The sequence below is a fragment of the Anomaloglossus baeobatrachus genome, chromosome 5 (assembly GCF_048569485.1).
Source record: "Anomaloglossus baeobatrachus isolate aAnoBae1 chromosome 5, aAnoBae1.hap1, whole genome shotgun sequence".
NCBI classification, from domain to species: Eukaryota; Metazoa; Chordata; class Amphibia; order Anura; family Aromobatidae; genus Anomaloglossus; species Anomaloglossus baeobatrachus.
Window position 1 is genome coordinate 146868436 of NC_134357.1, and position 24861 is coordinate 146893296.

Here is a 24861-nt window from a genome sequence, read left to right on the forward strand (position 1 = left end):
TATCATGTAGCACAGAACACTGTAAATTCTCCTGTACAGGACTGTAAATGAGTAACAGCTGCTGTGCAAAAAAACGGATTGTATACTGACAGCATACTGACAGCACACTGAGTGCACACTTATGACAAGTGAAAAACATTCGTCCGACTCTCGCAAACGAGAATGGGACCGTTTTTTAATACGTTCGTGTGAGTCCAGCCTAACAATGACTTGCCTCCCAGACATCTTTGTTTTCAGATTTTAGCTGGTAGGTATTACCCCTAAAGTAGTCACTGCCCTACCATTACTATTGTTAAGTATTCAGTGATTATAATAATGACACCAATTATATTCAAAGGAATAAGCGAGACACATTTATCCACTTGAGCCTTTACTTTCAGCTATTGAAAATTCTAATATAATGTGGATAAGACCAACAAAATTTAATGATTTCAAATGATTAACTCAGAGTATAAAAGTGCAATGAATAACCAAACACAACTAATAGTGTGGACATCAAGTATGGAGATTTGCTAAAACATAAAATCCTAGTAAAGTACATCCACTTTAGAAATAAATACTTTAGCACTTTAGTATTGCCAAAATTATGCTTTTTTATTGGCACCATTTCCCATATAAGGCAACCATATCTGATCAGGGTTGTACATGAAACAAAACATTATACTTGCTTAAGAATGGGAACACAATGGTGGCTCAATGGTTAATGCTAACAGTTTTGAAACCAACAGATTTATTTATGTATATTTCTATTTTTCAGTGCATGTTCTGCAAAAGCACAACAAAAAAATGTAGTAGTTAGTCTTGTGCTTATCAAGCCATGCTTGGTTGTCTCCATCATGGAACAGTATTCCAACAGGCCATCAAATATTATAATGTATATTTTACCCTTTTATGACATGGCATGTTTTGGGCCTTGCTAATAGACCCGGACTGGCCATTTGCTTGACCGGTCAGATTACTGGTAGGCCATGTTTCCCAAGTCCACAGTGGGCCCTCACCTAGTCTTTACATGCCCAACTCTGGCAGTACGCATAAGCTTTACTTTATAGCCTGACACTGTCTGACAGGATTTTCTGTAGGGATGGAGATTGGCTTCTTCAGTGTCAAATTCCATGTCTCCTCTCTGTTTGAAGATTCTAGCTTTCATTTTTTCATTAAGAGCTTTGGTTCATTAATTACCATTGAACATCTACTGTAGCTGCCCAGGGGTCCAGAGGGGAGGGAGGGACAGAAGGCCCTCAAAAACATAGTTTAAGAAGAAAAATCTTGGAGTTTGCCAGAATGGGAGCAGGGCTTATTGTTGTTAGGGGGTAGAGCCTAACAGTTAGGTCAGAGCTTTATAATTTGGTTTGTGCAGTAATAATTGTATGTTTCTGCTGAGTATATTCTGACCTTCTGTGATGCTTGCATTGTGTTTGTGTGACAATTTCATACATCTTGTGTGATGTGTGCCCTGTGCTCATGAGCTGTGCCATGTCCTTGTGCTCATAAGATGCTTGCCTTGTGCACTGTGATAACGTATATCCTGTACTTAGCCTAAGTATTGTTGTCTTACAAACATCTAAAAAAAACCATCTTTTCTATTACAATTTTTTTTTCATCTTTGTGGTGGCCACAATGATACACATTTTTAGTCCAAAAAAACCGCACCCTCGTCATGCATTTTTTGCTGCATTTTCCTGCGATTTTTAACACGTTTTTGCCCAGTGCGTTTTAAGTCAAATCTATTGACTGGAAGAGCTAAAAAAGGCTGGCAAAAACGCAGAAAGAATTGACATGCTGCATCTTTGTGGTCACCACGAAGACGCAGCCAAAAAAAAGCTGCGACATGCGGACAGAAAAAATGAAATCTCATAGACTTTGCTGGGGAAGAAAATGCATGCACTTTTGGGACCAAAACTGCACCCAAGAAACGTTCAAAACCACGTAAAAAAATGCAGTGTGCGCACAAGGCCTTATAGTGTTTTTGCTTTTCTAACAATGCTACAAGCAGATTTTCTAGGTGAAAATTATTTTAGTCCAACAGCAAATAAAAAAAATCCCCACTCCATCACTAGTTCTCTAAAACTGATCTTGTTTTTGTTGTCCGTCTTCACAGTTGCCAGCAATGATGGCTACACTACATCTGACCAACAGTGATCATGTAAATGAGTACAGCCCAACTGACTTGTCCGAAAACCTTTTGTTTCCTTTAAGAATCAGCATTTTGTATGGGATACTGTGCTGCAAAATACTCCTACAAATGCGGGCTATTGATTGCAAAGATTTGTTACTTTGCACATATGTATAGCTCTGTCGCAAAAGTGAGCACTCCCCCTCCCATTTTTTTTCAATATTTTAATATATCTTTTCATGGGATAACACTGAAGATATGATACTTTGATACAGTGTAGAGTAGTCAGTGTACAGAACAGGCCTCACCATGTTCAACCAATGAAATTGAGTGCACCTGCTCAGCGTCATATCCAGAGGTTGTTTTTTTTCTCTTCAAAATAGATGTATATATGCTGCCAACATTGCTGCAGAAATTAAAGGGTTGGGGAGTCAGCCTGTCAGTGCTCAGACCATGTGCTGCACACTGCATCTAATTGGTCTAAATGATTGTCATCCCAGAAAAAACCCTCTTCTAAAGATGATGATTAAGAGCCTGCAAACAGTTTGCTGAAGACAAGCAGACTAAGTACATGGATTACTGGAACCATGTCCTGTTGCCTGATGCGATCAAGATAAACGTATTTGGTTCAGATGGTGTCAAGTGTGTGTGGCAGCAACCAAGTGAGGAGTACAAAGACAAATGTGTCTTGTCTACAGTCAAGCATGTTGCTGGGAGTGTGATGGTTTTGGGGCTACATAAGTGATGCTGGCTGTGGGGAACTATAGTTCATTGAGAGAATCATGAATGCCAACATGTACTGTGACATAATGAAGCAGAGCATGATCCCCTTCCTTTGGAAACTGGGCCGCAGGGCAGTATTCCAACATGATAATGACCCCAAACACACCTCAACATGACCACTGCCTTGCTAAAGAAACTGAAGGTAAAGGTGCTGGACTTACTAAGCATGTCTCTAGACCTAGACCTTATTGAGCAATTGTTGGGCATCCTCAAACAGAAGGTGAAGGAGCGCAAGGGCTCTAACGTCCCCAGCTCCGTAATGTCATCATGAAGGAGTGGAAGAGGATTCCAGTGCCTCCTCTAGTGAACTCCACATCCAAGATAGTCAACTCAAGACTAGGAAATAGTGATGGACACACAAAATATTGATACTTTGGCCTATAAAGGCTCATTCAGATGTCCATTTTTCCATGTGTAAGTAAATCAAACCGAGTTTCGGCTATGATTTAGATCAGAGTTTCATCTGAGTTTCTGGCATTAATATAGTGAAGGATCCTAGGGCTGGTGCCTATTTGTTAGGGTTTACATAGGATAGGATACTTAAAATACTCAAAAAAAATAACCCCAAATCAAACCATGATTATGCACGAAAAGTTTGTTTTGATGTTTCCATGTACCGGTACATAAAAAAAAAGTTATGTATCGAATTTAATAACTAGACAAAAGACATTTTAAAGTATCAGATTTTTTTCCCCTCTTCATAACAAACATTAAAAAAACTCACAAAACTCACATACATTTAAAAATGAATTAATTACACACTAAAATGTTTTCAGTCTTCTTGTTGTGCTCTGGAATTTATGGATTTGGTAGGGCAGCACAACTAAAAAGACAATTGTCTAAAGTTCAATCCATGTTATGACCTCACAGGCCTTGAGGCAGTGTTATTGCCCAGTGTTTTTCCCAACAACACCAGAAAAGTATTTCACTGCCGGCAGGAAAGAATTCTTTGTACCAAGCCATTCTCAGCATTTGTTTCTTCTCTTCACTGCCATGATTTTTATTTCTTATGTCCTAGTACTATGTGGAGCACCATAATTTGGTATATGTTCTTTAGATCACAAACTTTACAGTCATACTGGAAAGATATCCTCAAGATGGCTCTTTTGAATTATAGTAATTATTTGTTGCATAGCCTACAAGTCCACCAAGAAATGTGGCCATTTATGCTTTTAGCTTACTCATCTAAACTATGCTGGCTCAAACCAGCCCCTGTCCATTTTGTGCTGCAATGCTTAATTGACTCAGTACATACTTCTTAACTGCTAGACCAATGAGGCCACCTCTAGTCATAATTCTGTTATTTCCAAAGGACTTTCCATTATGGTGTCTCTCAGCTTGTGCATTGGTGTGGATTTTGCAGATTCAGTGCGAGCATTTCTGTCAATGAAAGCACAGTTGTCTGTGTTTAGTGTCTCTAGAGATCGTCCGATGCCCTTTTGGTCATCCTCTGGTAAACTATTGATGTCAGAAGTCAAAAGAGTTCCAGTACTCCCATGCACCACATGAATTCCATCTGATCCCTTTATTTCCACTGGATGTTTGTGCTTGAAACGCAAAGAACCATGTCTTGGACTTTGATCATCATCTTCATCTAGATCATTCTGGATCAACTATAATAAATAATGATACAAAATTATTATTGAATAATACTATTATTAAACTATTAAAGGCACTTGTGGATTCATCTGAATATGAAATGAATGCTTAGGCAAATGTAAACTCATCACAGAAGCCACATACAGTGTGATCCCCGCAAAATCATTGGTCTGTCTATTAAATTATCTCATTCGATTATCTTAGGGGTATCACACTAAGTACAGGAAAATCTGTAGTAGGATACCTTTGGCTATGTTTGAGAGCCGCACTTCCAAAGATAATCAGGACTTACGTTTGTCATTTTAGTCTGACCCATGAAATTATGATCATCTTGAAAATGCATTTCTCCCTGTGGCTAACTTAATAAGAAAAGAGGAAATGGAAATTTTCCTGTGTGCCGTAAAGCCAAAATTACTGATATCAGTCTGAGCAATTTTTCACAGTACATTGTAATGTGATAAACTAAAGAAATAATTAGAGCTGAGTGTAACAGAAATAGGTGGCACTCATCGATCCATAAAGTTCTTAATTTTTTAACTTCAACAAGACCTAACCAGTAGAACCTGTTGAAGTACAGTGTGGCTTGAAATGGCCATCGTCCAGAGCGTTGCCCGCATCCTCCTGCATCCATGTTTTTTATCAAACAAAATAAAGGACTTTTAATGGATCAGTGAGTGCCACTCATTTCTTGTACACTTGACTCTTCTACATCATCTATTTGAAGGCTGAACACCACTTTCTCCAGGTGATCATTTAATGCTCATTGTGCGCCTGTTTTTGATAAATAGTGCCAAACCTGTTTGACTGTTTTTTGCGGTTAAAGAAACAAATAGGTCCCTGTCTAAAAGATAGTAATTATAGTGTAACTGTACTTTTAGAATACTTTTGAGACATGCCAGAAGTTTTTAATGGTAGAGGTGATGAGACTCCAAACATTCATTGAAACAACTCAATGGACTGCTTTCCTCTAAAACTGAAGAAAGCCCATGAGGCTCTCATCAGTCTCACACGAGGGCTGTAGGAAAGAACTCCGGCACTCTTAGTAACCCCAATAAGAGACTTTAAGCAGTAGTGATGTTCAAATAGAGTTTTTTTATTCAGAGAAAAAGTCCATAAATAAATAAACGTTTTCGACCTAATTCGGTCTTCCTCAGAAAGGACTTATCTATGGAGATGCAGGGTAAAATTATGATCTTCCTTTGTAAGATCCTCCTTTATGTATCCACCGCTTCAGAACAGACCTGTTATAATGAAAAAGCGTTCTTTGAATAAGGGTTTTTTTTAATATTTCTATCTAACGTCTTAATAGTTTCACGGGGAAATGACCTTACCACGTGTTTAGGCCGATCAGTTCATCTTAAATGAGGTTGAATTGGACAATACTGAACAAAAGAGGAAAGCCCTCACGATTATGTTACAAAGTGGACATATGTGTGTGGGGAACCGCTCCGTGGACTTCACTGTCAGTGACAGTGAAGTCCACGGAGCGGTTCCCCACACACATATGTCCACTTTGTAACATAATCGTGAGGGCTTTCCTCTTTTGTTCAGTATTGTCCAATTCAACCTCATTTAAGATGAACTGATCGGCCTAAACACGTGGTAAGGTCATTTCCCCGTGAAACTATTAAGACGTTAGATAGAAATATTAAAAAAAACCCTTATTCAAAGAACGCTTTTTCATTATAACAGGTCTGTTCTGAAGCGGTGGATCCATAAAGGAGGATCTTACAAAGGAAGATCATAATTTTACCCTGCATCTCCATAGATAAGTCCTTTCTGAGGAAGACCGAATTAGGTCGAAAACGTTTATTTATTTATGGACTTTTTCTCTGAATAAAAAAACTCTATTTGAACATCACTACTGCTTAAAGTCTCTTATTGGGGTTACTAAGAGTGCCGGAGTTCTTTCCTACATATATATATATTTTTCTCCAGAGCACCTAATTGGTGAAGCAGGGTCCTAACCTACTTCACACGAGGGCTGAGCCCTTCTTTTCCCATTTGTTCTTCTCATGAGATCAAGATAAACGTATTTGGTTCAGATGATGTCAAGTGTGTGGGGCAACAAACAGGTGAGGAGTACAAAGACAAGAGTGTCTTTCCTACAGTGAAGCATGGTGGTGTCATGTTTTGGGGCTCCATGAGTGCTGCCAGCTGGGGGCAGCTGCAGATCATCGAGGGAACCATGAATGTACTTACTTTTGTGATATACTGTATGTGTTAACTATAATTTGACTTTTCCTTTTAAAACATTTTAACAATAAGAAATACAGATTTGTCTCCTAAAAAGTTGAGCTATATTTTGGACACAAGCATCAATCGTATGTGATGAAGAAGTGGTTTGTACTTATTTACTACTGATGCAACCATATCACAATGTTATGCAGTAGTTGTTAAGCGCACATACTTCAAAGAGAAACTATAAAAGGTGGAACTAGATGGACTTCCCCCATTAGTTTATATTCAATGTAGTTTTCTCAGTTTCGAGAAGTAGTAAGAATAATAAAGGAACCATTTTATTTATGGTAAAGTTAATTTGTTCAACTACTTTTGAGCCCCTGAAATGAGAAGGTCTTATATAAAAATGGTTACACTTCATAAATGTTTCATAGGATATTTTTGTTCAACCCTTTTAACCCCTTAACGACCGCGGGCCGTAAAATTACGTCCTAAATGACATAATCTTACTGCCCGCGGTCCTCCGGCGGCAGCATGCCGCGATCGGCACACATCTCAGCTGATTTTCACAGCTGAGATGTGTGCCTGCTAGGCACGAGCAGAATCTTTATCTGCTCGTGCCGATTAACCCCTTATAATGGCGCTGTCAATACATGACAGCGCCATTATAAGCGCAATCGCGGTAAAGTTTTACTTACCGCCGAAACCGGAAGTCACGTGACGCGATCACGTGACTCCCGATAGTTGCCATGGTAGTACAGGGTCATGTGATGACTCCTGTACTACACATGAATTGGTTTCACTTTCGCTGTGCCCGGAGCACAGCAAAAGAGAAAGACAGCGTATCTGCTGTTTACAGCCTTCCAGCTGTGATCAGCAGATACTGCAAAGCGATCGGAATGCTGATCGCAATAGCCCCCTAGGGGGACTAGTAAAATAAAAAAAAAAAGTAAAAAAATAAGTTTTAAAAAATTAAAAAAAAACAAAAAAACCTAAAAGTTCAAATCACCCCCCATTCGCCCCATTAAAAATTAAAGGGTTAAAAAAATAAAAAATATACACACATTTGGTATCGCCGCGTTCAGAAACGCCCGATCTATCAAAATATAAAATCAATTAATCTGATCAGTAAACGGCGTAGCGGCAAAAAAATTCCAAACGCCAAAACGACGTTTTTTTGTCGCCACAACTTTTGCGCAAAATGCAATAAGAGGCGATCAAAACGTAGCATCTGCGCAAAAATGGTACCGTTAAAAACGTCAGCTCGAGACGGAAAAAATAAGCCGTCATTGAGCCTAAGATCCCGAAAAATGAGAACACTACGGGTCACGGAATATGGCGTAAAACGTGCGCCACTTTTTTCGGACAAACTTCCGATTTTTTTTTAACCCTTTATATAAAAGTAAACCTATACATGTTTGGTGTCTACGAACTCGCACTGACCTGAGGCATCACACCCACACATCAGTTTTACCATATAGTGAACACAGTGAATAAAATATCTCAAAAACCATAGTGCTATCGCACTTTTTTTGCAATTTTTCAGCATTTGGAATTTTTTTGCCATTTTCTAGTACATAATATGGTAAAACTGATGGTTTCATTTAAAAGTACAGCTCGTTCCGCAAAAAATGAGCCCTCACATGACCATATTGACTGAAAAATAAAAAAGTTACGTCTCTCAGAAAAAGAATGGCGAAAAAAAAAAACGGAAAGCGAAAAATCGGCCGGTCGTGAAAGGGTTAAAGGGAACCTGTTACCGGATGTTTATAGTACTTACCTAACGGTCGGTGAAGAGCAGGCTGGTTGAATGGGTGTCTCCGTTCTTCAGGTCCCGTGTCTCGTCGGCCTAGTGGAGATGACGTAGAACGCATCATCCACTCTAGCTTCAGAAGGAGGACAAAGATGGCCAAAAGAGGAGACGCGGGACCCAGAGTACGAAGACCCCTATCCGACCAGTCTGCTCCACATCAATCGTTAGGTAAGTATTACGAACATCCGGTGACAAGTTCCCTTTAATTATACTATTAATTAATGAATTGAAATATTGGCCTGCAGAGGACAAGTCATGAAGAGTATGTTACTGTCTAAATATTTCTGAACCTAAATATATAGAAAATATGTATTTGATGCATTGTCGATTTTGCAAGTTTTCCCACCTATAAAGAATGGAGAGGTCTGTAATTTTTATCATAGGTACACTTCAACAGTGAGACAGAATAAAAAATATACAGAAATCCCATTGTATGATTTTTAAATAATGAATGTGCATTTAATTACATGCATTAACTGTGTTATACAATAGAAAAACAGAACTTAATACTTGGTATAGAAAGCTTTGTTTGCAATTACAGAGGTCAGACGTTTCCTGTAGTTCTGACCAAGTTTACACACACTGCAGCAGGGATTTGGCCCACTCCTCTATACGGATGTTCTCCAGATCTTTCAGGTTTTGGGGCTATCCCTGGGCAACATTGAGTTTCAGCTACCATCAAAGATCTTCTATTGGGTTCAGGTCTGGAGACTGGCTAGGCCACTCCAGGACCTTGAAATGCTTCTTACAGATCCACTCCTTAGTTGCCCTAGCTGTGTATTTCGGGTCATTGTCATGCTGGAAAACCCAGCCATGACCCATATTAAATGCTCTTACTGAGGGAAGGAGGTTGTTGGCCACAATCTAGTAATACATGACCCCATCCATCCCCCTTCAATACAGTGCAGTGGTCCTGTCCCCTTTGCAGAAAATCACCCTCAAGGTAAGATGTTTTCATCCCTATGCTTCACAGTTGGGATGGTGTTCTTGCAGATGTACTCATCCTTCTTCTTCCTCCAAACACACCAAGTGGAGTTGATAACAAAAAGTTCTATTTTGGTCTCATCAAATCACATGAGCTTCTCCCATGTCTCCCAGATCCACATTGACAAACTTTAAGTGGGCCTTGACATGTGCTAGCATAAGTAGGTCTCCCAGATCTAAAATACAAGATTAAAATCCTGAAGAACACACAAGGTCCTCCTACCTTGCGTGCTCTTCAGGGTTTTAATCTATGATGATATAGTATGTTACTATTGCTAATCTTTGAGACTTTTTTCCTAGCTTTCTTCAGGTCATTTATCAGTCCTCCCATGAAGTCCTAGGCTGATTCCTGACTTTTCTCAGAATCATCCTTACCCCAAGAGGTGAGATCTTGCATGAAGCCCCAGATTAAGATTGACAGTCATCTTGTGTTTCTTAAATTTTTTAATAATAGTGCCAACACTTGTTGCCTTCTCTCCAAGCTATTTGCCTATTACACATTTAGACAGTGTGTATATATATATATATATATATATATATACACACCAATTTTCTAAGTAAATATATTTCTAAAGGTACTATTGACATGAATTTCTCACCAGATGTTGGCAACAACCCATTTAATTCACACGGGCAAATGAATCAAACCATAGATGTCCATAAATTTTGTTATGTGTAGTAATGAGAAATGACACAGGGGAAAAAGTATTGAACACGCTTACTGGAATTTATTTAATACTTCCTACTAAAGTTTTGCTAGTGATAACAGCTTCAAAATGCCTTCTGTATGGAGAAACTTGTCGCATAAATTGCTCGGGTGTAATTTTGGGCCATTTTTCTACATAAACATTTTTCAAATCCTGAAGGTTCCATGGGCCCCTTCCATGAACTCTGAGCTATATTTCTATTGGAATTAGGTCAGATGATTGGCTGGGGCATTGTAGCTTCTTTAATTCTTGCTCTGAGTTTGTGTTCAATGTGGACATCTGGACATCTCATGTATGGTTGATTTCTATTCATGTGTGGATTGGATGGGTTGTTACTGGCATTTGTTGAGAAATTCATGTATGTTGATAGCACCTTTAGAAAAATATTTACTTGGAAAATTGGTGGTGTCCAATACTTCACTCTCTGTGTATATGTAATACATATATATATATATATATATATATATATATATATATATACACACATACACACACATAAATTCCTAAGCTAACTGAGAATGAACATCCACCTCAGGCAGCCAGACGTTTTAGTGCAGTGCAGGTAGTATGTGTGTCTCGCTCTTCACGCATCCCATCCTAGTATGGCTGCACACTGCTAGATGGAAGTTGTCATGTTTAAAGTCCTGACAGAGTGTATTAGATAAAGTATTTATTTTTTATGTTTCTCGGAGACTCCTTTTAAACTGAACTTGTCACCATTAAAAAGCCATCCAAACTGCAATACCCTGTTATAGAGCAGGGGGAGCTGAGCAGACTCATATATAGTTTTGTGAAAAAAAGATTCAATATAACCTGTGATTTAGTCATTTAATCCTCTGCTCTATCTGGGACTTTTGGTCCAGTGTATGGTCCTATTAGTAACTGACAGCTTTCTTTGCGTAAGAGTGGATACAGAGGTAACTCTCAGTCACTGACCGCCCACTAGACAGAGAAATCAGAAAAGGAGCAAAGGTTGAAATGACTTGAAAATAGTCTATAGTTTACTACTGTTTACAGGCACTCCTGCAAGAGCAGAACACTGCTGCTTGTAGAAGTGAGTGCAACAAAGAATTGGTGTTGGAGGGGCCTTAGGATCCACAACCCCACCGATTGGCAGCAGGTTATAGCTATGAAAACATTTAAAATAATGTAACCATTAATTGTATCAATATATTTTGTGCTCTAACTGCCATTTGACTAAGTGAAATTCTTAAAAAGTCAATTTTTCTTAGTATTTATTATACATGATACATGTATATAAGAGTTGGAGCGTGGAAAAATAATCAGGTGGAAGTTTGACTTACCTACTCCGCAGTCCTGCTTTTACAGAGTCATGCAACTATGCTAATAATTATTACTCAAAGGTTATTAAAAGATGGAAGCAAACATCAAATTATAGTACAGAGCATGACCAAGGCAATATCAGGATATAGGACAGGAAACACACCATGCATGCCCAGCTCCCACCAAAGATAGAACCAGGCCATACAGCCTGCACACCACTGCAAGACAATCTACCTCTGTGACCGATGACTGGTCTCCAGTGCTGGTGGTGGCTTTATGAACCATTCTCTGTGCTAATAACTTTTTCAGCCTCATATAATCATCCAGCACTACTTTCAGTACGGATCCCTGTGTGAGGATGTTGGTTAGTATTGTCATATATTATGCATGCTGAGACGATCAATATACTGTCATAATGGAGACTTTGAAGAAATGCAGCTATTGACAGAATAATAAATTATTCTTAAAAGGTAATCTATTAAAAAAAAATTAGAGAAGGAATACTCACTTTCACCAATCCACCACTGTCCTTTTTCCAACAGCTATCTGTTCTCCGCTAGTCTTTTGTTTCTGGTCCATTCTCAGCAAAGGAAGGTAAGCCAACTATTTGCTGAGGTGGGTCAGTGCTGCATTTAGTCATGGACTGAGCATTGTTTGGGTTCAAACAGTTTTGTGGCTCCAGTTGAGTCCAGTTTAGGCAATGCTCTGTGTTCTGAATAGCCTGAACTCTGCAATAATCTAGCAGAGAGACTTCTGCGGGTGTATTTAACTCACAGAGTATTGCCTACACTGGATAAAGGACTAGCTACGGACAGATTTGATTGTTCTGTATTTACACAAGAGTGTTCACATTCACTAACATCAAACTATTATCTTTCCATTCCTATAACAGCACTAAAGAGTAAATTGACCAATTAGGATTTTGCCCTAGGCAAACCCACCTAGAAAAAAACTGAATTAATGAACATAAGCAATACTACCAATCAATTTATACAAGGCTGATGTACTTGTTATTTCTTCTTTGCCCATGTAGAGGCAGGTACAGTGGTGCCATCCTATAAAATCAACTTTCATCAAGATTCAGTGGGTATCTATCTTAATTGGCCTAGTGACCTTTTATTTCATCAGAAGGGTGCTCCATTACCTTATTGTTTTATATGGGTGACATCGCTGCTACAGAGCCCCGTTTCTTATTCAATGCTCAGTAAGTGTACAGGGGTGTAATCCTGTAAATTCCTATGGCATATTGTTCATCCTTTTATCAAGAACAAGGTTATCCCTTGATGTATTGTTTTTGTCAAATTATGTTGTAGACATTTCCGCCTACTTAAGTTACGTGCACAGTATTACGATTAGTATCGTTTTGGATGCAGTGCATTTTTGCTGCTTCCAAAATGCTGTGTTGTACAGTACAAGAACAGTGGATTGGTTTAAAGGGGTTTTCCACTACTTGGACAACCACTTCTCATTCCCTTTATTCATCAACATAAAAATAACTAAGTCTATACTCACCTCCGGTGCGGCTGCGGTTCTAGTGATGTCTGAAGCTGCGTTCCTAGGGCGAAAATTACATTGTTATGACATGCAGACCCCGCGACCAATCACCACCAGTTTCCGTCTTCCTGCCTTCGGACATTTAAGCAGGAAGTCAGCACAGCACTCACATCCTGCTCAAATGTCTGAAGGTGAGTAGCCAGACGCCGGCGCTGATTTTTCAAGGAGTCTCGGGTGTTATATTCTCATGTGGGCCCCAGGAATGCGGCTTCAGACATTGCTGGAACCGCGGCCTCACCAGAGGTGTGTGTAGGCTTATTATAGTGTGGATTACATAGGCTTATACAGTGGGATTACATCGCCAAACATGTCAAGAATGTATTTGCTATTATCATTGAGAAGTAACTTTAAACCAGAAGCACCTCTATAAAAACATCAAAATATAAATATCCAAAAAGTCAGATCACCACAAATATACACAGAGCAGTTCTCGCCTTCCAGCTGTTTCTTTGGTTATTCCAGAGAGCGTGCAGAAGTGTGTTAGTGTGGTTATCCTCAAACTACGCTATTTACAACCATTACTTCTCCTTCCTTTTGCCGTGTCTTGCCTTAGGTTTCTAAGGTGCCTGTTTTTCTTTTACAGCTATGTTCTGTATACAATATTGTTCAAGGTTTTGAGAAAACAAAACTTTTCTTTTAGTTGTCAAGCCAGCACAGAAAAAAAACTCTAAGGCGGGCTTTGCACGTTGCGACATCGGTAACAATGTGTTACCGATGCTGCAGCGATAGTCCCGCCCCCGTCGCACGTGCGATATCTAGTAAAAGCTGCCGTAGCGATTATTATCGCTACGGAAGCTTCACACGCACTTACCTGCCGTGCGACGTCCCTCTGGCCGACGACCCGCCTCCTTCCTTAAGGGGGCGGGTCGTGCGGCGTCACAGTGACGTCACACGGCAGGCGGCCAATTGAAGCGGAGGGGCAGAGATGAGCAGGATGTAAACATCCCGCCCACCTCCTTCCTTCTCATCACAGCCGGCGGCAGGTAAGGTGAAGTTCCTCGCTCCTGTGGCTTCACACACAGCGATGTGTGCTGCCGCAGGAGCGAGGAACAACATCGTACCTGTCACTGCACCGGCATTATGGAAATGTCGGAGGCTGCAGCGATGATACGATAACAATGCTTTTGCGCTCGTTCATCGTATCAAAAAGGTTTTACACGTTGCGATATCGACTGCGATGCCGGATGTGCGTCACTTTCGATTTGACCCCATCGACATCGCACGTGCAATGTCGCAACGTGCAAAGCCGCCCTAAGAGAAAAAGTAAAATCAAAGCACCAAGTTTTGTCTGTGATACCAACAGCAGATGCCAAAGAAATGTTGGTAGGTTACTGTGACGCTTGCATATTTGATAGAAGAAAAGGGAAGAAAAATAGAGAAGTCCAAACAGAAATTAAGTATTTCCCGTTTTAAACATTTCCATATGACTGTATGTCAGATATTTGTCAATTCTGTAATCTTCCTCCAGACCAAAGCCATCATCGTTAAGAAAGGAGGTCAAAGATTTCTCCATCTGGTTAGGATAACAGTTGATGACATCCATAAAGGAGTAAAGATCTAAAAGTAATTTAAGCAAAGCAAAAAGTCGACTAGATTTCTTAGTTTCCTCTGACCAAGATTTTTCAAAGGGAGAAATTGAATCAGAAGCATGAATATCAGAAGACAATTTCTTTTAAGACATTATACAGTGCCTACAAGTAGTATTCAACCCCCTGCAGATTTAGCAGGTTTACACATTCGGAATTAACTTGGCATTGTGACATTTGGACTGTAGATCAGCCTGGAAGTGTGAAATGCACTGCAGCAAAAAAGAATGTTATTTCTTTTTTTTTTTTTTATTAAATTGTGAAAAGTTTATTCAGAGGGTTATTTATTATTCAACCCCTCAAACCACCAGAATTCTGTTTGGTTCCCCTAAAGTATTAAGAAGTATTTCAGGCACAAAGAACAATGAGCTTCACATGTTTGGATTAATTATCTCTTTTTCCAGCCTTTTCTGACTAATTAAGACCCTCCCCAAACTTGTGAATAGCACTCATACTTGGTCAACATGGGAAAGACAAAGGAACATTCCAAGGCCATCAGAGACAAGATCGTGGAGGTCACAAGGCTGGCAAGGGGTACAAAACCCTTTCCAAGGAGTTGGGCCTACCTGTCTCCACTGTTGGGAGCATCATCCGGAAGTGGAAGGCTTATGGAACTACTGTTAGCCTTCCACGGCCTGGACAGCCTTTGAAAGTTTCCACCCGTGCCAAGGCCAGGCTTGTCCGAAGAGTCAAGGATAACCCAAGGACAACAAGGAAGGAGCTCCGGGAAGATCTCATGGCAGTGGGGACATTGGTTTCAGTCAATACCATAAGTAACGTACTCCACCGCAATGGTCTCCGTTCCAGACGAGCCCGTAAGGTACCTTTACTTTCAAAGCGTCATGTCAAGGCTCATCTACAGTTTGCTCATGATCACTTGAAGGACTCTGAGACAGACTGGTTCAAGGTTCTCTGGTCTGATGAGACTGCGATCGAGATCTTTGGTGCCAACCACACACGTGACGTTTGGAGACTGGATGGCACTGCATACGACCCCAAGAATACCATCCCTACAGTCAAGCATGGTGGTGGCAGCATCATGCTGTGGGGCTGTTTCTCAGCCAAGGGGCCTGGCCATCTGGTCCGCATCCATGGGAAGATGGATAGCACGGCCTACCTGGAGATTTTGGCCAAGAACCTCCACTCCTCCATCAAGGATCTTAAGATGGGTCGTCATTTCATCTTCCGACAAGACAACGACCCAAAGCACACAGCCAAGAAAACCAAGGCCTGGTTCAAGAGGGAAAAAATCAAGGTGTTGCAGTGGCCTAGTCAGTCTCCTGACCCTAACCCAATAGAAAACTTGTGGAAGGAGCTCAAGATTAAAGTCCACATGAGACACCCAAAGAACCTAGATAACTTGGAGAAGATCTGCATGGAGGAGTGGGCCAAGATAACTCCAGAGACCTGTGCCGGCCTGATCAGGTCTTATAAAAGACGATTATTAGCTGCAATTGCAAACAAGGGTTATTCCACAAAATATTAAACCTAGGGGTTGAATAATAATTGACCCACACTTTTATGTTGAAAATTTATTAAAATTTAACTGAGCAACATAACTTGTTGGTTTGTAAGATTTATGCATCTGTTAATAAATCCTGCTCTTGTTTGAAGTTTGCAGGCTCTAACTTATTTGCATCTTATCAAACCTGCTAAATCTGCAGGGGGTTGAATACTACTTGTAGGCACTGTACTTCTGATCAGCTTATCAAGCCAGTCAAAAACTATTACTATTATTACTACACTAAGGATACTGATTTTCATGAAAACAGGGAAAGACATTTTTTATTTTTCAAAGACAGAAAGCTATGATTCTTCTAGGTCATTCAGTGTGAAATTAAATCTTTGTAATAATATGGAAAATACCACATAAAGGAATGGATGAGTGGGAATGAGTTAAGATGGTCCATAAAACTGATCCTACTGAGTCTGATTAGGACATGCCAGGAAAAAAATGATCCAGTAATTCTCAAATGATCCAGCCACTTTTTTTTCCAGCTGGTGACTCTAATTAGTCAGTTCCATCAACCTCACTAAAGCGTCTATTGAGCTGATTCAATGGCCTGAGCTATATGGATTTGGTTGAGTCAGTTGGAAAAATTGAAGATAGTAAGACTAGCCCGACAGAACTGCTGGTTGGCTGTGGAAATAGGGATTTTTTTTTCTATAATCATAAATAAATTACCTTATACTAGCTCAAGAAAACTGGAATCAAAATATTTTTTTATTTTTTTTTTTTTTATCTTAACTGGCATCTACATAATAAATTATATCTGCTTGATTTTGATCAAGTCATTTGAAATCCAACTATTAGATACCATGAAAACATAACCCATTGGTTTTAATAAGAGAAGGTGTTTGAGAAACATTTTAAAATGTAATTCTCCAGTATTAGGAATACAAAAGTGGAAAAAAAATGGCTAAAATTTCCCTTGCCAGATATACAGTGATGAGCAAAAGGGTAACAATATTTTGAACTTTTGAATTTCGGGTTCCATATCTCACAATCGACAACTTCGACCATGAGACTATCTTCATTTTATAGACAATGTTCTTGGCTATCTCATACATAAATTTGACTTGCAACTATTTAGCATATGATTAGTTATGCAGAATCTTATCATGCCACTTGCATTTTTACTGTTTTGCTTGCAAAAATCTAAATTTTATTTTTTATTATTTTGTTAGTATTTTGTAAATCCACCTTTGGCTTTCAACACTACCTGAACTCAAGCATGTTAACCGAAATCTGATCACAGGTCTCTTCTACATGTTCTCACTGTTTTTGCATACTAGTCGACTCACTTGGGTATGTATACAGCTTTTTCTTCAACTCTACTCACAAGTGTTCGATTGGGTTGAGGTGTATGGACTCGGGGGCCAATCCAGCTCCTCTACTCTACTGACATTGAACCATTTCTGCGCCAATCTCAACGTATGCTTTGGATAATTGTCGTGCTGGGGCACTATGTCATCCTCTTTATACTCATAGTACTTGAGTGTATGAAGTAACTCATCTTATAGGATATTCACATTTAGCTCAGCATTGAGACCACCATCAATCCAGTATTAAGTATCCAACGCCTTTGGCTGTGAAACAACCCCTAATCATCAGGCGTCCCCACCAAACTTGACAGTTTATTCAATTTCTCAATCCATTACAACCTTTTTCTCTTGTTTCATCCAGACACCTTTGCACTTATCAAAGCCTTGTCTATTGACTTTCAACTCACTGTACCAAATCAACCGTTTCCAATCATTTACTGTCCACTGTTCATGCTTTTTGCAAACGTGAGCCGATGCTTATTATGACAATAATGAAGTTGAGGCTTCTGCACCATTTTTGGGCCAAGTTTCCAGACTTGTTTAATGTGCATCACATTGGTGCTTGCATAGAAATTTGTGATCTTACTATTACAAAGCATACGAGCCACCTTCACTGCTGTGTTTGCCTCACCAGAATTGATAGACCTTGTGATGAGCCACCTTGTTGACTCCAATATCTCCAATATTACCTCTTTATTTATGAATGGATGTATGGACTTTATTTCGTACTCTTCCAACTGTCATGGTACTCACAATTTGTCAATTATCTTGGCCGAGCAACTGCTCTTGATGAGCTGGTTAATACTGTTTCTCTTTTCTTCAGAAATCTTCTTCATGGCTACTTCTTAATTTAAACCAGTGACCTTTACCTTGGGAATAGGCCTAATACCACACTGAGCTATTAGGGAATGTGAAAAAAGGTTGTAATGTGAAGTATATAAGAAGAAAAAGATTTTTCCACCAGGAGCAAAACAGTAACAATGCAGTGATATGAGAAGAATCTGCAAACAAGTCATATGCTAAATAGCTGCAAGTCAAATTTATGTATGAGATAGCCAAGATTATTGTCTAGAAAATGATGTATGTATGACTATGTAACTATGTAATTAATGAGCGAGCATACTCGCCACTGCTTGATACACGATAGAGCATCTGGGTGCTCTGGTACGTTTGTTACTCGATAGTACCTGTGATCATACTCGTCACCACCCAACATATTTCATGGCTGATAGACAGCCAATCAACATGAGGGGATTACCTGCCACACAGTGCTGCTTACCATTATTGGCACCCCTTCATTTTTTTCATAGACTGTACAATATCTTCAGAAATAAATGAAAATGTACCAAAGATATATCCTAAGGATTTTTAATTAGTGGTCTAACTTAATACAACAAATACAACAATAAAACATTGTTAACTTACATGTGGAAATTTCAAAGAAGAAACCAAATAAACAGCAAGTGCAGCAATAAAGGCATCAATAATTAATATTTGGTTGCACACCCTTTGGCATTGATGACAGCCTCCAAACATTTCTTGTAGCTATCTATAAGCTTCTTGCACTTCTCAGCTGGTATTTTCTCCCACTCTCCCTTTGCAGTTTCATCAAGCTCTGGAATGTTTGCAGAGCTGTTTTTTCCAATGGCAGATTTCAGCTCACTCCACAGATTTTCAATGGGATTTGCAGCCAAGACTCATTGCTGACCATTTTAAAAGAGTCCATTTTTTCTTTTTCAATCATTCCTGTGTACGTTTGGATGTGTGCTTTGGGTCATTGTCTTGTTGGATGACCCATGATCTTTGATTGAAACCAAGTTTCCTTACACTGGGTAGGACATTTTGCTCTTAAATCTCTTGATAATTCTCTGATTTCATAATTCATGGGAAATGGTTAAGGCCACCAGTAACAGACGCAGCAAAGCAACACCACAGCATTATGGATCCTTTACCATGCTTAACTGTTGGTAGGGTGTTCTTTTCTTTATAAGCTTCATTGTGCCATCTGTACACTAACTCTTGCTTTGCATTGCCAAAACGGTCTATTTTTGTTTCATCTGTCCACAGAACATTTTCCCAGAAGGATTGTGGTTTGTCAAGGTACTCTGTAACAAGATCAGTTGTTACTTTTTATGTCTTTTCTTCAGCAATAGTTACTTCCGTGGCCTTTGCCCATAAAGCTCTGCTTGATTTAGTATGCAGTGAATGGAACTTGTTGAAGCCACGAACCTAGACTGTCCCAGGTTGGTCTTCATGTCTTTGGATGTTTGATGTGGTGTTTTTCCACCATTCGCACCAACCTTCGAAGACATCTCTTGTCAATTTCCCTCTTTCCTGCACGTCCAAGGAGATTCTTAGGGGTTTCATGCTTGGAAGAGGTTTTAATAACATTGCACACTGTTTAAACTGGGATACCATGGCCTTTGGAGATGGCCTTATACCCTTTGGAAGTCTTGTCTTTACTAAACATAGCAGTTCTAATATTCTCAGACAGCTCTTTTGTCTTCACCATTAAATCTTTAAATAAATCTTTATTTTTATATAGCGTTAACATATTCGATATGAGACGCGGCTCCACTGAAAAGCGATGACATCAGTAACGTTACTGCTGTTCAGGATCACCAGGTCATCAGGTCACTCCGGATGCACACTGCGCTGTGGGAGACACAGTGCCTCTGAACAGCGGTGACATCACCGCTCATCGGAGATGCCAGTTCTCGTGCAGCACAGTGTGACCCAGAGTGGTCTGGTGACTTGGCAACCCTGAACAGCGGTAAGATTACTGATGTTATCGCTAATCACGGTCACCAGGTCCTAGGTCACGCCAGATCACGCTGCACTGTGCGTGAGACCCGACGCCTCTGATGCAGCGGTAATTTTACTGATGTCACTGCTCTTCAGAGGTGACAGGTCTTATGCAGCGCATCGTGACCCAGAATTGCCTTTAAGCAAAGTCTATGGAGTGTTAGAACGATGCTCCATAGAATTTGTGGAATTCTCTCTGGATTATGTCAGATTAGCTGTGAATTTTTTTTCTTTTGAATAAAGTGATGAGCAAGGGTAGGTGTCTTGTTTGTATGCTTGTGGGTTTCTTCAGATATCCTTTTTTGGACTACAGCAGAGCTGCATGTTTTTTTTTATATAATGGTAAATGAGGGAAAGTTTCGGAGAGTGTTTATTGAAATGAATTATATTTGTGTGTTTGTCTTTTTTTAAGATTACCATTACTAACATCAGGGCTTGATGCCAGCTGACACTACACAGCTAACATCGCACCCAAGTACTATTAACTTAATTGCCATGACACCAGGGCAATTGGGAAGAGCCAAGGCGATGTTCCAGAATTGGTACATCTATTGTGATGTGCCAATTCGGGGGCTGCTGTGGGCTGCGATTTTTAGGCTGGGACAGGCCCAATAACCATGGACCTTTCCAGCCTGACAATATCAGCCCACTGCTGTCTGCTTTACCTTGCTGGGAACCCTCATTGTTTTTTTCTTTTAGTTATTTATTTATCTGGTTAATAGCTGTAATCTATCTGTCTGTCTATCTATCTATCTCTCTGTCTATCCATCTATCTATCTTTGCACATCTTTAACACATAAAAAAGTTAATTTCAGTGTCATGTATTTTCTCCCTGTACATGTTACTCGGACAGCACATGTACCAGAGATACGTACACACGGATGGCACACGCATAGCACACGGGTGATACACATGTCCCACTACCTAACAATTTTAACAGAATGTGTATGAGGATCTCCTTTATGCCTAATACAGGATATATCGGAGTCCCTTTTCCTTCTAATATTTGGTAGTTCTTGCATTGTCCACATAGGCTTTGTGAGGTTTAGCGTCCCTCCTTCATAAATTAAACAGGATGTGTCTGACCTTGTCACACACACACAACATGGCCAGATAATGTAGTAAAATGTTAAAATTTCAATTACCGGTGACTACCAGTGGGTGTAGTTTTATTTTCCCCATACTGTAGTCATATGCGATGGGTAAATACGGAGAGAGATGTCTCAGCTATTAAGATGTGCAGGAGGCGTTTTTGTTTTCTCTTTTTAAATTTGCCTTATATACAAGTCTTATACAGAAAATAATGTTTCCTCACACTTTTTCCAGTAAAATATATTTTATTGTCAGTCCTTAAAAGTGGTGTAATACTGTGACAACATTGTTCCCAGCAGCGACAAATGCATCCAGGCATCTTCCCCATGCTATTCTTATTCCATTTGAGCACTGTTAACATCTATATCAGCAGTTTTCCTGCAACCCAGGTCTCCTGTTAGGGCCTTATGGAAAAATGCTTGAGTTTCCCATTGACTTTCATTGTACTCTTTGGAGCCCATCCGAGCATCCGACCTGGTCGATTTGAGTACTGAGCACTTGAGCATTTTAGTGCTCGCTTATCACTAATTGTTTCCAGTATAAAGTCTGTGATTCCCTATTCTTATCTATTAAAGGTTTGTGTCCTTTCCCCTTTCTGAGAACACACTTAGCACGATCATTTTCAATTTCTTGAGAGTGCAACACATCTTTATAAGAGATCCATAACAAGCTTCCTGGTCTTCACTTCTATGTCTATTCATCATTACAGGCATTTGGCACTGATGTGGTTAAAGCATCCATTATTACTAGGGATGATCGAATACTTCTATTATTCAGCTTCGCGAATATTTTCCGAATACCTCGCCGCTATTCTACTATTCGATTCGCAATGTAAGTCTATGGGAATAGTACCGAATAGTTGTTATTCGGGTTTCTTATAGACTTACATTGCGCATCGAATACTCACGAATAGTCGAATAGCGGCGAAGTATTCGGAAAATATTTGCGAAGCCGAATAATCGAAGTATTCGATCATCCCTAATTACTGTATTACATAATTTCCACCACTTTATTTTGCTAGTTATGTCCCTTGATACCGTGGGATGAAAAGGAAGGCTAAAATTTGTCTTAACGGTTGTTTTCTTTATTTAGCATCTAAAGGTGGCACTATATACCTTCCCAAGGAAATGTTTTTTATTTCAATTTGAGCTATGTTATTTCATGTGTGCACACTGTGTAGCCTTGAGGCAGCGGGGTCCGTATTGATTGGTGGTTATTAGTGATGAGCGAGTACTAAAAAGCTTGGGTGCTCGAAGCTCGGGCCGAGCCTCCCAAGATACTCGTGTACTCGGGCCGAGCAACGAGCCCAATGTTATCCTATGGGAGACCCGAGTATTTTTGTGAAATGACCCCCCGGCAGCATGGAGAAACCCTAAAAATGTCACAAAAGTCTCAGAAGAGTGCTCAAATGACATGGCAACAGCATGGGGAAGACCCCTTGAAGCATTTATCACTGAAAAGTCACAGCTGTGAACAATTTTGTCCGCGTTTTACGCCATTTTTACGGACTCACCAGAAAACCTTCCAAAATGACCCCAAAATGATTTTTCATGGCGGAAATGTTAAGGGCACATACCCAATAGTGAGATAGAGCTGGTGTTTGTTACTTTTTGAGATTAATACATGAAAGATTTTACGTGAAAACATTGTGTGGCACTCCGATGTCCCTGAGAAGAGACGTACATGAAGGCCTCTTGAGTCTAATGTGCCCATTTTGAGGAAGTGAGTCTTTGTAGTATTTTCCTTTGCCAGGGCAGTCCAAAATTGTGAGGTTCACCAATGCCCCTGCATACAGACGTGCATGAGGGCCTCAAAACATTAAGTGTCCATTGTCAGGAAGTGGGTGTATTATAGTATAGCCCTTAGGCAGGGCAGCCAAAAATTGGGAGGCTCCACATTGTCCCTGGATAGAGACGTGCATGATGGCCTGTAAACCTGAAGTGCCCATTGTAAGGAAGTGGGTCTATTGTAGTATAGCCCTTAGGCAGGGCAGCCAAAAATTGGGAGGCTCCACGTTGTCCCTGGATAGAGACGTGCATGAGGGCCTGTAAACCTGAAGGGTGCCCATTGTAAGGAAGTGGGTGTATTATAGTATAGCCCTTAGGCAGGGCAGCCAAAAATTGGGAGGCTCCACATTGTCCCTGGATAGAGACGTGCATGATGGCCTGTAAACCTGAAGTGCCCATTGTAAGGAAGTGGGTCTATTGTAGTATAGCCCTTAGGCAGGGCAGCCAAAAATTGGGAGGCTCCACGTTGTCCCTGGATAGAGACGTGCATGAGGGCCTGTAAACCTGAAGTGCCCATTGTAAGGAAGTGGGTGTATTATAGTATAGCCCTTAGGCAGGGCAGCCAAAAATTGGGAGGCTCCACATTGTCCCTGGATAGAGACGTGCATGATGGCCTGTAAACCTGAAGTGCCCATTGTAAGGAAGTGGGTCTATTGTAGTATAGCCCTTAGGCAGGGCAGCCAAAAATTGGGAGGCTCCACGTTGTCCCTGGATAGAGACGTGCATGAGGGCCTGTAAACCTGAAGTGCCCATTGTAAGGAAGTGGGTCTATTGTAGTATAGCCCTTAGGCAGGGCAGCCAAAAATTGGGAGGCTCCACGTTGTCCCTGGATAGAGACGTGCATGAGGGCCTGTAAACCTGAAGTGCCCATTGTAAGGAAGTGGGTGTATTATAGTATAGCCCTTAGGCAGGGCAGCCAAAAATTGGGAGGCTCCACATTGTCCCTGGATAGAGACGTGCATGATGGCCTGTAAACCTGAAGTGCCCATTGTAAGGAAGTGGGTCTATTGTAGTATAGCCCTTAGGCAGGGCAGCCAAAAATTGGGAGGCTCCACGTTGTCCCTGGATAGAGACGTGCATGAGGGCCTGTAAACCTGAAGTGCCCATTGTAAGTAAGTGGGTGTATTATAGTATAGCCCTTAGGCAGGGCAGCCAAAAATTGGGAGGCTCCACATTGTCCCTGGATAGAGACGTGCATGATGGCCTGTAAACCTGAAGTGCCCATTGTAAGGAAGTGGGTCTATTGTAGTATAGCCCTTAGGCAGGGCAGCCAAAAATTGGGAGGCTCCACGTTGTCCCTGGATAGAGACGTGCATGAGGGCCTGTAAACCTGAAGTGCCCATTGTAAGGAAGTGGGTGTATTATAGTATAGCCCTTAGGCAGGGCAGCCAAAAATTGGGAGGCTCCACATTGTCCCTGGATAGAGACGTGCATGATGGCCTGTAAACCTGAAGTGCCCATTGTAAGGAAGTGGGTCTATTGTAGTATAGCCCTTAGGCAGGGCAGCCAAAAATTGGGAGGCTCCACGTTGTCCCTGGATAGAGACGTGCATGAGGGCCTGTAAACCTGAAGTGCCCATTGTAAGGAAGTGGGTCTATTGTAGTATAGCCCTTAGGCAGGGCAGCCAAAAATTGGGAGGCTCTACGTTGTCCCTGGATAGAGACGTGCATGAGGGCCTGTAAACCTGAAGTGCCCATTGTAAGGAAGTGGGTCTATTGTAGTATAGCCCTTAGGCAGGGCAGCCAAA

At 40.5% G+C, this 24861-nt stretch overlaps 1 protein-coding gene across 3 annotated transcripts in view; it reads right to left on the reverse strand.

The window, feature by feature from the left end:
* Positions 1 to 435: 435 nt before the first annotated feature.
* CDH23 (cadherin related 23) overlaps positions 436 to 24861 on the reverse strand; it is a 1872161-nt gene continuing 1847735 nt past the window's right edge. For all 3 annotated transcript variants that reach the window (XM_075348968.1, XM_075348971.1, XM_075348970.1), the window contains one exon: positions 436 to 4509. In XM_075348968.1, coding sequence (XP_075205083.1) covers positions 4186 to 4509 — 324 coding nt within the window. In that variant the 3' untranslated portion in view covers positions 436 to 4185. The remainder of the gene's footprint in view (positions 4510 to 24861) is intronic.